The following is a 13,741-nucleotide window of genomic DNA, read 5'->3' as shown; positions in this document are numbered from 1 at the left end:
TTTAATTTTTACTTAATATTTAATTTATTTTTATTTTAATGAGAAAAAACAATAAATGGAAAATTATATTAAACTATGTACTTAATTAATGAATGTAGTCAATGTGTATAGAACCATTTTTTTAGAAGTAAATTTATTATACCGTATATTTAAACAAATAAAATGTTAAACATTTATTTATAATTGGATATCAACATCTTGTTTATCTATATATCTTCCAATTAGATTTTCGTAATATTGTTTGTCATCCTCTCGCAAGAATATGACATGCGCATAAATTGAAACAATATTAATATGTACGTGGCGATACTACCCACTATCTAAAAACCAAATAAAAATAAACACAATTTATATTTACTATTAATTATTATTAAAGTTGTGATTATTGGTAAATAATCAGTGTATATGGTCAATCACTCACCTTAGTGAGAAGCTTTGCATTCACAGTAAGACCTTTCGTAGAAAATATATTTTCGCAATGAAGCGTTTGCAAGGAAAATATTTGTAACTGTAATTGCGAAATCATTAAATATATAAGATTAAAAAATAATCATGCATCTCGTAAATTAAATTGAAAATTATATTAATGTACGAGACACAATTAATACAATTGAAAAGAAATATTACGGTAGGATTTTATGGTATTACCTCATTTTTTATTTGCTTATCAGTACAGTTGTTAAACACATCGTGAATGGATGTGCTGATTTGCAAAGCTTGATCTTTGCCCGTTTCACAGGCCCACACTATTAATATTGTTCTTGTACTATTGTACACGACACAATAGAAAATATATATACCATTTAATATTTTCTCCAGTGTATTCATTTTATTATGCGGCCAATGAAATATGTACTCGTAGTAAAATAGATAGACTGTGATATCGAAGAAGACTATGATTAATGTAGCAAGAAGGTGCAAACTAAAGATCATATTCAGCATTTTTACTGTCTCGCTGATCATTAAATGTTCCTTTTTCATAGCCCTGAGTTCCATTATTAGAAATAGATTTCTTGGCTGGTGGATTAGTCTAGAGTCATATGGATCATTATTCGTCACAAGTTCTTGCATGTGCACCAAGTTATCGTTGATTCTTTTAAAACAAATCTTTAATACACAAATGCAATTCATATACAGCATATCCATTTGAAATACCACTAAATAGAGATATAATTGAAACCCTAAATTCAGGTCCAATATATAGACGCATAAGAATGCATGTCCAACTAGATAAAGAAAACCAAAGATATCCTTAGCATGGATCAGCATAGATAGCTTTTGATAGGTTTCTGAGGATAGTCTTGAAGATAGTGTCGATATAGTCTGGAGCAAGCGCATTCGCGGACCGCTTAAAATGAACATAACGATTATTATAAAAGTACCAAACACAAAGTTGCAGCTATTCACAAGAATCCAAGGTACTTGTATCATACTGATTTCTCCACGTAAGGAATAACCAAACAATGTAATCAATGTGTAAATAACACAAACACAAGTAATGACAGTCAACAAAATATAGTGTGGTTTTGAAGCCTTGAATGTTGAAGCATCAATCTTATATGGAAATATACCCAGAATATGGCAGAACGTGAAGCAAGGATACATCAGGGATTGAAAATCCTTGGCGTGGAATAATCGCCATTGTTGTTCTTTTTGTCCGTCTTTTGATTTTCCTTGAAAGTTCGATGACAAATTAAACATGATCAGCGATACGCCGTGGGTGATTATGAAAAATCATATCACAACAACCTATAATTGTTGATTACGTTATTAATACTCTTTGGTATTAATATGAATATTATTGAATTAACTTGGTTTTTTTTAAATGCAACGTTCGTTATTTTTATCTTTCCATGCACGTAAACCGGCACAAACTTTTTGTCGTTGTTGTACACTCGCTAACTTTCAATTTGATACTGCGAATAATTGCTGTTTTGACGCAAGATTAAAAAGATAGTTTGTTTGGCATGGCGTAACCATGGCGTTCTTCATTTGTCATTACTGTATGAAAAACAAATGTGTACTTCTAATGACAATGAACCAATTCAATTATGTGTATGGAAATGACAATATCCCATCGCTAGCTTTCAAACACATTCATAATTACTTATTTCCTAATGACTATTTCCAAAATGCATATTTACATTGTGCATATGAGATATATGTGATCTTTATTATATTACACCGTTCTGCTATTTTAATTGGTTTTAATTTTAATACAAGGACAAGTAAAAAAACAATCTCTTGTATATTTAATAAAAACAAAGAGACATTCTTTAAGAACATTTTTATTACATTTCAAATGTATTAATTAAACTTAAACGAATATTAAAAATGTATATACTTATACGTAATTATATTAATATATATGTATATGCATATAGAAGGTTTTATTGTACATTTAGATGTGTACAAAAGTATATGTGTGTGTGTATATAAAATGTTTCGATTATATTTTATTAACAAGGGCAAAAAAGAGTATTTGTAGTATTAAAACAATTTCTTTTTATGATGTATCATATCTTTTTCAATTAGGTTGTGTAACACTGATTGCTGCCTTTTCGTCGCAAGAATGCGACATATTTAAGAATTGTAGTAGTATTAATAAATACATGGCAATAGTACCCACTGTCTAAAATTAAAATAACAAATGTAATGCATATTTTATTAAGTAAAACAAATAATTGATTACTTACTGTTGCAAGAAGCGTTGAATCTACAGTAAAACCTTTCGGCGAAAATATATTTTTGCAATGTAACGTTTGTAAAGAAAACAACTGCAACTAGAATATTAGACCATAAAATAATTAAACCCAAAGAAATAATACAGATCAATTCTACGACTTCAGATTTAACGTTTTGAGAAACCGCGGTAGAGAATGGTACATTATCAGAAAAAATATATATGTAATAGATAAAATCACATCCTTACCTCCTTTTTTATTTGTTTATTATCAGTACTGTTAAGTAAATCGTGAATGGTGGTAACAATCCCTTCGGCCTGATTTTTAGTTGTCTCACAGGCCCACGCAAGTAATACTATTTTTACACAGTTATACATCATGGCCGTTAAAAGCCTATCAAGAAGGTACCTGTCTAAACTAATAAATATTCCATCTTGCATATTCCAGTGCACCGCATTGAAATATAAGTCAAAGATGGTAACACAAAAGCATAAGATTATACTGGCAAGCAATGGCAGACTGAAGACTATATTCAACATTTGCACCGTATTGCTGATCATCAGATGCTGCTTCCTCAAAGTCTGTAATTCTACTAGCAGAACTTGATTTCTGTGCACACGAGAGATTAATCCGAGATTGCATTGTTTCATGTCGTTTATCATAAGTTTTTGTATGTGCGCCAGATTGTCATTAATTCTTTTGAAACAGGCCTTTAATACACAAATATAATTTATATACAGCATATTTATTTGTAATTCCAGTAGAGCAGCGTATACTGTAAATATTGTAATCACCAATATGATATTTAATGAAAGTGGCGTTTCAGTGAAATTTAATTGATATGTTAGTAGTTTATAAAAATTTAGATATATGTTTATAATCCTCAAAATAATAGCCAATATATCTTTGGTATGGATGAATCTGGATAGCTCTTGATAGGAATCCGGTGGTAATATTGCAGAAATCTCCAACATAGTCTGTGACAAGCGCATTCGTGCACTGTTCAAGACATGCGTGATAATTACTAAGAAATCGCTCGACACATAGTAAATGGTAACTTGAAGCTTCTTTGTAACACTTCCAAAGTCCATTTTCGAAGCAATAATACCATGAATTAATATTACGTCGAAAACGCAATAAATACAGCTGATCACAATTGATAAGATGTAGCACGGTTTCGACGCTTCGAAAGTTGAAGCCTTCAGTTTGTACGGAAATATCCCGAGAATGCGGCAAAAGGTGAAGCAGGGATACATTAAAGATTGGAAATCCGTGGCTTGGAACAGCCCCCATCTTTTCCACATTTTGTCTTTGGCTTGTCTTTGCATTTTCAACCTACGATTAGCAGAAATTCGTTAGAAAATAACAATCTATATCAATTTATAATATTAACCAATCACTTTAACATTAATATATGTGTAATTACGAGAGTCTTTTTTTAACAATAAGTACAGCAAATTTATAAATTTTGTATCTACGTACTGTCTACACTTGGTGAATTTAGGTTTAAAACTACGAGTAAATGCTGCGTCAAGCAGGGAGAAGCTGAAGAAGCCATTTGTTAGTCGTAAAGTAACCATGGCGTTCTTCGACCGGCACTTATATCTTGAATACATAAAGTGATTAATTGCGTAAAGAAATGCTATGTAATTGTTGTAACGTGTGACTTAATAAATTATACATGTGTACACATAAAATATTATAAGAACCACTTTGTAATATCCACATAAAGCACTTTACGACGTCCATTAGTAACGGAAAATTAATAAGTGATGCCAAAGTATTAAGATATTTTACATTTTAAAAACAATAGGACCCTTGTTATAGATAATAAATATTAGGTATGTAGAGAATTAAAATTATAATGTAAGAGCCACAATTCTTTAAAAAGTGAAATAATGAAAAATATTTTGGATAATTTAACACTGAATACATTCAAAAAAAGTTTCTCCAAAAATTAATAGGGAAAAACTTATTAAAAGTATTAGAAAATCGTAGGAAACAAAAAAATTTTTAAGATTTTTTATGCATTTAAAAATTAAAATAAATCTACATATTTATCTACATATTCTCAAGATTAATAAATTCAGAAACACATTTTCATGTCAAATAAATTACTCATATTTTACATTTTAATCACAAAGAAAGGGCATTAATAAAATAATTATGAAAAGCATGGAAATTGTCTTTATGGCAATATGTTGAGGCTGTAACAAATAATTTTTAAGAAAGCTTTATTTTATCATTGATAAATAAAAGCTTATAACAAGTGCAACTATATCTTTAATAAAAATATTTAAAATGTACCGGAATTTATTAAACACAATATTTGTAAACAATTACTTTATTACATGTATCATTTTATATTTAAGCAAAATGTTAAGCAAAATAAGAGTTAATATTTTTAATTAACTGTTAATATATTATACATGTATATGAAATAAGAATTTCATAATGCCACTTAATCATTTAATATTTTACATTTGTATTGAAATGTAAGTATAAAATATTAAATGATTATGTTTTACTTACAGCTATGAAGAGTATGTCATTATATAATAATTGAATTGTCGGGAATTGTGGGAGTGAAACAACAATTCTGGAGTTTTTAGAGTTTATGGTTTATATGTACAGATAGTACAGGCATGGCTAGGTGGTACGAAAGAAGATAAGGTTCTTTTCACAAGTGAGAAATCTCTATATGGTCTATACTGCTCTCTGTAACGCTCGACTAGGAAAAAGTTTCGGCCTCTCTCAGGCAACGGGGACACTCGATCTCCGTGGTCTATACTTTTGCAAGTACTAATTCGTAATGAATCGTGTCGTCGAAACACGTTGCTACCCAAAACAGTATCTGATTGTTACCGATCGATTCACACGTTGAAACGCTGATTGCAGCATGACATCCAAAAAGACGCACGACGCTTAGCAACGCGAGAATCAACAGTCTAGCCCTAGCTCGAGATACCGTAGTAGCCCCACTATTCGTCGCAACAATAATCAAGCATTTTTAATACGTTTATTTGTTTAATTATGTGTTTTATTAGATTACTTCCGTAATATTGTTTGCCGCCTCTTTCTCGCAAGAGAAATACATAAATTGCAACATTATTATTACATATGTGGCAATGCAACCCACTAACTAAAACAAAAATTAAGAAAGTAATCAATGCATATTCCAGCAATCATTTACTAATAAAAATAATAATTATAACTTAACAAATGAGTCATATGACCACTCGCTTACCTCAGCGAAAAGTTTTGCATCCACGGTGAGACCTTTTGCACCAAATGTGTTATTGCTATGAAGTATTTGCAAGGAAAATAATTGTAACTGCAATCGTAAAACATTAAATTTATGATGTAAAAATAGAACTACAAATCTGATAAATTTGATATATCAAAGATCATTTTAATACATGGTGTATTAATATAATTTAAAATAAATATAAATGATTAATATTTTACATCACAGTACAGTACCTCATATTTGACCTGCTCATCGGTGGTGATGTTAAACACATCGTGAATGGACACGCTCATTTGCTGAGCCTGACTTTTGCCTGTCTCGCAGGCCCATGTTATCAATGCCATTCTTATAATACTATATAACATGTATGTAAGAAGGCATGCGTGAGTCACTACACCCATTGACCCATGAGAAAGGAAAAAATATATGCAGACTATTATGTAGTAATACAAAGTAAAGGTGACACTGGAGAAGGCCAGGAGAACTGTAGCAAGAAGCTGCAAACTGAAAATCATGTTTAGCATCTGTACTGTATCACTGATTGCGAGATGTTCCTTCTTCAGAGCTTTGAGCTCCATGATCAGAAACTGATTTCTCTGGACATGACAGTTCAATCTAGAGTTATGTGACTCATTATTTACTATGACACTTTTCGTCAGATTGTCATTGATTCCTTTAAAACACGCCTTTAATACACAAACGCAATTCATATAGAACATATCCATCAGAAACACCACTAAATTGATATACATTTGATATAAGTAATCTGTATTTAATTCATATTTCATTGTAGGAAATAACAATGCAGGCACAACTAGTAAAAAACCGATGATATCCTTAGTATGAATCAGTTTAGATAACTTCTCATATGATTCCACTGGTAGTCTTGAAGAAATCTTCAATATAGTCTGTAGCAATCGTAGCCGCGGACCAGTCAAAATAAATGTGACAATCACTACGAAACCGCCAAACACAAAAACGAAGCCATTCGCAAGAATCTCGGGTAAACTTATCATATTGAGTTTTCCAAAGAAGGAAATATTGAACAGAATTATCAATGTGTAAATACCAAAAATGCAGGTAACGACAGTCGACAAAATGTAGTATGGTTTTGAAATTTCAAAATTCGAAGTGTTCATCTTATAGGGAAATATTCCAAAAATACGACATAAAGTAAAACACGGACACATCAGTGATTGTAAATCCTTGGCTTGAAATAATCGCCATTCTTCTTTTTTTTGTTTGCGACGGGGTTCTTCGTGGTAATTTATTGACAAATTGAACATGATCGACGACTTGTCACGAGAAAACAGTAGAATAAATTATAAACAATAAATGATTAATTATAATCCACTTTGTTATAAGTATGTGTATAATCAAGAAAGTTCTTTTTCTAAGTGTACTCTTTCGTTATTTTTGTCTTTCTATGTACACAAACCGATACTGAATTCTTGCCAATGTACACGCTACGAATTTAATTTCAAAACTGCCACAAATTGCTGTCTTGTACAGTGACAATACAAGATAAAAGACATTTTGTTAGGCGCGATGTTACCATGGTATTCTTCGATTCTCAATTATCATTTATATGTATATGAAGAAAGAATATATAATTGTACTTTGTATGTACCTGTCGATGACTAGCTTTTTACAATGCTTTCACAATATGTATCTATTTCTTTTCCTAAGGAAATGTTCCATGTAAGATATTCAACATCTTTTGCTCGATTACGTTATATGAATTTAATATTCTCTGTTAGTTATATCAGCACACACACATTTCTACATATTATATATATTATATAATATTGTGTATCTTTTTTAATTACTATTATTTGTCCTTTTATAGCAAGAATGCGACATATTTAAGTACTGCAGTAGTATTAATAAATACGTGGTAATAGTACACACTGGCTAAAATTAAAATAATAAATATAATACATATTTTATTAAGTAAAACAAATAATTGATCATTTACTGTTGTGAGAAGTGTTGAATCTAGACTCACATTTTCATATTAAATAAATTTTTCATATTTTGACCACAAAAAAGGGCATGATAATAACTCGTCAAAACACGTTGCTACTCAAAAAAGTATCTGATTGTTGCCGATCGATCCACACGTTGAAACGCTGATCGCAGCATGACATCCAAAAAGACGCGTGACGCTTAGCAACGCAAGAATCAACAGCTTAGCTCGACAAGATACCTTAGTAGTCCATCTATTCGTCGCAACAATAATCAAGTATTTTTAATACGTTTGTTTGTTTAATTATGTGTCTTATTAGATTACTTCCGTAATATTGTTTGCCATCTCTTTCTCGCAAGAGAAAAACTTGAATTGAAACATTATTATTATATATGTGGCAATGCAACCCACTATCTAAAATAAAAATAAAGAATGTAACCAATGCATATTCCAGCAATCATTTAGTAATAAAAATAATAATTATACTATTAACAAATGTATCATATGACCAATCACTTACCTCAGCGAAAAGTTTTGCATCCACAGTGAGACCTTTTGCACCAAATGTGTTATTGCAATGAAGTATTTGCAAAGAAAATAGTTGTAACTGCAATCGGAAAACATTAAATTTATGATGTAAAAATATAATTACATATCTGATAAATTTGATATGTCAGAAATCATTTAAATGTATAATAGATGGTGTTTTTTGCATTAATATAATTTAAAAGAAATATGAATGATTAATATTTTACATCATAGTACAGTACCTCATATTTGATTTGCTCATTAGTGGTGATGTTAAACACATCGTGAATGGACACGCTCATTTGCTGAGCCTGATTTTTGCCCGTCTCGCAGGCCCATACTATCAATGTGATTTTTATAGTACTACATAACATGTACATAACAAAGCTTGTGTGATGCAATACATTTCTTGGCACATCATTAAACAAAAGATGCAGACAGAACAGTATGTAGTAATACAAAGTAATGGTGACAATGGAGAAGACCATGACAACTGTAGCAAGAAGATGCAAACTGAAAGTCATGTTTAGCATCTGTACTGTATCACTGATTGCGAGATGTTCCTTCTTCAGAGCTTTGAGCTCCATGATCAGAAACTGATTTCTCTGGTCATGATAGTTCAATCTAGAGATATGTGACTCATTATTTTCTATGACACTTTTCATGTTTGTCAGATTGTCATTAATTCTTTTAAAACACGCCTTTAATACGCAAACGCAATTCATATAGAACATATCCACCAGAAACACCACTAAATCGGTATATATTAGATAGAAGTAATCTAGAGTCAACGCAAATTGGATTGTAGGAAAGAACAATGCAGGCACAACTACTAGAAAACCGATGATATCCTTAGTATGAATCAGTTTAGATAACTTCTCATATGATTCCACTGGTAGTCTTGAAGAAATCATCAATATAGTCTGAAACAATCGTAGCTGCGGACCGGTCAAAATGAATGTGACAATCACTATGAAACCGCCAAACACATAGACGGTGCAATCCGCAAGGATCTCGGGTAAACTTGCCATATTGAGTTTTCCAAAGAAGGAAATATTGAACAGAATTATCAATGTGTAAATACCAAAAATGCAGGTAACGACAGTCGACAAAATGTAGTATGGTTTTGAAATTTCCAAATTAAAAGCGTTTATCTTATACGGAAATATTCCAAAAATATGACATAATGTAAAGCACGGATACATCAGTGATTGTAAATCCTTGGCTTGAAATAATCGCCATTTTTCTTTTTTTTGTTTGCGTCGAGGTTCTGCATGGTAATTTATTGACAAATTGAACATGATCAACGATTTGTCATGAGAAAACAGTAGAATAAATTATAAACAATAAATTATTAATTATTAATCCACTTTGTTATTAACATGTGTATAACCAAGAAAGTTCTTTTTCTAAGTATAATCTTTCGTCAGTTTTGGCTTTCTATGTACATCGATACTGAATTCTCGCCAATGTGCACTCTACGAATTTAATTTCAAAACTGTCGCAAAGTGCTGTCTTGTACAGTGACAACACAAGATAAAAGATATTTTGTTAGGCGTGATGTAACCATGGTATTCTTCGATCATCAATTATCATTTATATGTATATGAAGAAAGAATATATAATTGTACTTTGTATGTACCTGTCGATGACTAGCTTTTACAATGCTTTCATAATATGTAGCTATTTCTTTCCCTAAGGAAATGTTCCATATAAGATATTTGACATCTTTTGCACGATCACACAATGTCAATTTAATATTCTTTGTTAGTTGTATATCAGTACACATTTCTGCACATTATATAATACTGTGTATCTTTTTTAATTATTATTAATTGTCCTTGTATCGCAAGAATGCGACGCATTTAGAAATTGTATCAAAATTAATAAGTGCGTAGTAATGTTTCCCGCCATCTAAAAATAAAGCAAAGTATATAAGCAATAGGTATTTTATTAATTGGAACACATTAATTGATTATTTTTTTATATATTACTTACTGCTGCGAGAAGCTTTGCGTCCACAGTGAGGCTCTTTACCGAAAATATATTTTCGTGATGCAGTATTTGTAAAGAAAATAGTTGCAACTGCAATGTCAGATCATAAAATAACTAAATGTAAGAACGAAAAGATAAAATTGAAAAACGCAATTACATTCCAGTACAATCTAAATATGTTATTTTTATACACATAGATGTGTAATTTGGTAAAGCACTTTTTACGCGCTTCTTTTAGTTTAAAGTCACGACACGTCACTTAATAAACGTCATTTATACATTTCTGGCCGTTTAGGAATAAAATCCTTTTAAACAACAAGAAATGTGTAACATATATTAGTTAGATTTAACAACATAAAGCACATATTTAGAATAATTTATAAACATAATTGTATTTTTACCTCTTTCTTAATCTGCTCATTATTGGTACTGTTGAGTGCGTCGTGAACGGTGGTGCTGATCTCTTGAGCTTGATTCTTGACAGTCTCGCAGGCCCACATAAGTAATATAATATTTATAACGTAATATCCTATTGCCGTTAAAAGGGCGTCGACGAAGTATATATCAAAGTTAATATATATTCCATCTTTCCATCTTACTACACGGAAATACACTTGAAAAGTGACGTTACAAATGGACATAATTATAATAGCAAGGATTTGCAAACTGAAGATTATATTCAGCGTTTTTACAGTGTTGCTAACCATCAGGTGCCATTTCATCAGGATCTTCAATTCGGTTAGCAAAAATTGATTTCTCGGCATATGGCAAATTGAACTGGAACCGCGAGGTTGTGTATCGTTTGTCATGAGAATTTGCATATACGCCAAATTGTCATTAATACTTTTGAAACAGGCCTTTAATACACAAACACAATTTATATAGAACATATTTATCTGAGATACCACCATATAGAAGTATATTTCGAACACTGCGACAATCCAATCACTCATTTTATAGTTAGATACCCCATATAGAAATAGAGTTGTTTGCACAATTAAGAAGATAATACTTAAGATATCCTTCGCGTGAACTAATCTGGATAGCTTTTGATACGATTCCAAGGATAGCTTAGAAGAAACTTCTAATATAGTCTGTAGCAACTGCATTCGTGAACCACTCAAAATGTATGTGATGATCACTATGATACCGCAGAACATATTGTAAAAGATAGCTTCAAGATTTCTGATTGTGTCTCCCAAATTGTATTTAGACATGATAACGTAGTAAATGAATACCACGTCAAAAGCACAGCAAGCACAGACAATAATGGTCGATATTATGTAGTGCGGTTTTGAAAACTCGAAGATCGAGGTATTAATCTTATATGGAAACATTCCGAAAATACGGCAAAACGTAAAGCAAGAGTACATTAAGGATTTGAAATCCGTAGCGTGGAATAAGAACCATCCTTTTTGCATCTTGCTCTTGGCATATCGTTGGATTTTCGAATTGAACATGATTAACAGAAATTCGTGGAAGAAAAATAATCAATATCATGATTTATAGCCTGAATGTTATTAATTAAAACACTTTAGGATTAATATCGATATGATTTAAGAAGTTCTTTTTTCTAAATACAATCTTCCAGTTCGTCTATTCGTAACAAGTATAAATGATATGGACTCCGTTTCTACACCTGACGAATTTAAGTATACAACTATGAGCACATACTGCGACAAGTAGGGACAAAGGTACTGAAGTTTGTTAGTCATAAAGTAACCATGGTATCCTTTGATTGACATTTATTGCTCTTGGAAATGGATTACAAGGAATATGTATAATTATTGTGACATATGTTTCCTTGAATTATATGTGCATATGTGACATAGGAAGCATAAATTTTACCATATCCGCATAAACCAATGACTTTAAGATATGCATTAATAGATAATATATATATAATATAAATTATAAATATGTAAATACAAGATATTTCTCCTATTTTCATATAGAAAATTACAATTATATATCTACACATTTAACAATAAAGTTTATAATCTCTACAAATTCTTACAGTATTGAAAATAATAATATGGTATTCAATAATAACTTATATTAGCTGGCTTATTTATATTAACTTGGTATTCAATTTGTCGTAATTTTAATGTAAGAACAATCAGAAAGTTAGATTATATGAATTGTATCGGTTATTTATGAAGTACATATAACTTTACATGGTGTACGTAAACTTTGCGTGATAATAATTTATTAATAATGACAAAAATAATATTGTTAATTTTGAAATACACTTTTTATGTGATTATATACTTGTTACTCAATTAGATTATCTAACACTAGTTGTTGTCTTTCCGTCACAAGAATGCGACACATTTAAGAATTGTATCAATATTAATAGATACGTAGTAATATTACCCACTATCTGAAAGTAAAACAAAAATGTAATAGGTATTTCATTTTCGATAAGTTAATTGAAATAAATAATTTGTTACTTACTACTGTAAGAAGCGTTGCATCGACAGTGAGACCTTTCGTCGAAAATGTATTTTTACAATGTAGTGTTTGTAACGAAAATAAATGCAACTGCAATGTTAGATTACAAAATAATTAAATACAGGAAGTTAGAATTAATAAACGTTAAATCGATTGAATCAATTTAATGTTTAAAAAATTATATTAGTACTGTATATTTTTGGAACATTTATAATATATAGACAAAATTACATTATTACCTCGTTTTTTATTTGCTCGTCATTGGTGCTGTTAAGTAGATCGTGAATAGTGATAACGATTTCTTGGGCCTGATTCTTACCAGTCTCGCAGGCCCATACAACTAGTGTTATTTTAAAAATGTTAGATGCCATACTCATTAAAAACACATCAATCAACTCTTTATTCAAACTAAAGAACACTCCATGTTGCCATCGAACTATGTGGAAATACAATCCAAAAGTGATAGTAATAAAGGTTGCGGTTACAGTAGCCAGGAGTTGCGGACTGAAGATTATATTTAGCATTTGTACTGTGTCGCTAACCATTAGATGTTGCTTTTTTAAGGTTTTGAGTTCAATCAACAAAAATTGATTTCTTTGCACGAGACAAATTAAGCTAGGAGCAGGTTGCTTTACATCGTTTTTCATAACGTTTGGTATATGTGCCAAATTGTCATTAATTCTCTTGAAACAGGCTTTTAATACACAAACGCAGTTCACGTACAACATAGTAATCTGGAATCCCAGCAAGCTGAGGTATATTGTGAATACTACTATCAGAACAGGTATACCGTCCAGTTGAAGCATCTGTATTTTAGTGCAATTTATATATATATGTATTACGTGGAGGATAATGCCAAAT

The 13,741-nt window shown here is 30.8% G+C and overlaps 6 protein-coding genes across 6 annotated transcripts; all 6 read right to left on the bottom strand.

Annotated features, from left to right (window-relative positions):
• Positions 1-159: 159 nt before the first annotated feature.
• LOC105568933 lies at positions 160-1,864 on the bottom strand. The gene is made up of 3 exons (XM_012025007.1): positions 649-1,864; positions 422-508; positions 160-320 (listed from the first exon to the last, which is right to left on the bottom strand). The coding sequence occupies exons 1-3, from the start codon at positions 1,699-1,701 to the stop codon at positions 222-224; spliced, it is 1,239 nt and encodes a 412-aa protein (XP_011880397.1). The 5' UTR covers positions 1,702-1,864; the 3' UTR covers positions 160-221.
• Positions 1,865-2,423: 559 nt separating this feature from the next.
• Positions 2,424-4,055, bottom strand: LOC105568932 (putative gustatory receptor 28b). The gene is made up of 3 exons (XM_012025006.1): positions 2,933-4,055; positions 2,697-2,783; positions 2,424-2,632 (listed from the first exon to the last, which is right to left on the bottom strand). The coding sequence occupies exons 1-3, from the start codon at positions 4,010-4,012 to the stop codon at positions 2,528-2,530; spliced, it is 1,272 nt and encodes a 423-aa protein (XP_011880396.1). The 5' UTR covers positions 4,013-4,055; the 3' UTR covers positions 2,424-2,527.
• A 1,170-nt stretch (positions 4,056-5,225) lies between these two features.
• Positions 5,226-7,623, bottom strand: LOC105568931. The gene is made up of 3 exons (XM_012025005.1): positions 6,168-7,623; positions 5,932-6,018; positions 5,226-5,826 (listed from the first exon to the last, which is right to left on the bottom strand). The coding sequence occupies exons 1-3, from the start codon at positions 7,218-7,220 to the stop codon at positions 5,728-5,730; spliced, it is 1,239 nt and encodes a 412-aa protein (XP_011880395.1). The 5' UTR covers positions 7,221-7,623; the 3' UTR covers positions 5,226-5,727.
• Positions 7,624-7,997: 374 nt separating this feature from the next.
• Positions 7,998-9,890, bottom strand: LOC105568929. The gene is made up of 3 exons (XM_012025004.1): positions 8,674-9,890; positions 8,424-8,510; positions 7,998-8,317 (listed from the first exon to the last, which is right to left on the bottom strand). Exons 1-3 carry the CDS (start codon positions 9,730-9,732, stop codon positions 8,219-8,221), a joined length of 1,245 nt encoding a protein of 414 aa, XP_011880394.1. The 5' UTR covers positions 9,733-9,890; the 3' UTR covers positions 7,998-8,218.
• A 262-nt stretch (positions 9,891-10,152) lies between these two features.
• LOC105569147 lies at positions 10,153-11,643 on the bottom strand. The gene is made up of 4 exons (XM_012025347.1): positions 11,395-11,643; positions 10,828-11,283; positions 10,430-10,516; positions 10,153-10,345 (listed from the first exon to the last, which is right to left on the bottom strand). Exons 1-4 carry the CDS (start codon positions 11,641-11,643, stop codon positions 10,253-10,255), a joined length of 885 nt encoding a protein of 294 aa, XP_011880737.1. The 3' UTR covers positions 10,153-10,252.
• A 1,070-nt stretch (positions 11,644-12,713) lies between these two features.
• Positions 12,714-13,721, bottom strand: LOC105569146 (putative gustatory receptor 28b). Its single transcript, XM_012025346.1, has 3 exons — positions 13,120-13,721; positions 12,884-12,970; positions 12,714-12,809 (listed from the first exon to the last, which is right to left on the bottom strand). The coding sequence occupies exons 1-3, from the start codon at positions 13,684-13,686 to the stop codon at positions 12,714-12,716; spliced, it is 750 nt and encodes a 249-aa protein (XP_011880736.1). The 5' UTR covers positions 13,687-13,721.
• Between the last annotated feature and the right edge of the window lie 20 nt (positions 13,722-13,741).

Source organism: Vollenhovia emeryi, unplaced genomic scaffold (genome assembly GCF_000949405.1).
Source record: "Vollenhovia emeryi isolate VEMERY1.0 unplaced genomic scaffold, V.emery_V1.0 DF939126.1, whole genome shotgun sequence".
NCBI lineage: Eukaryota > Metazoa > Arthropoda > Insecta > Hymenoptera > Formicidae > Vollenhovia > Vollenhovia emeryi.
This window is presented reverse-complemented; position numbering and strand designations above follow the sequence as displayed.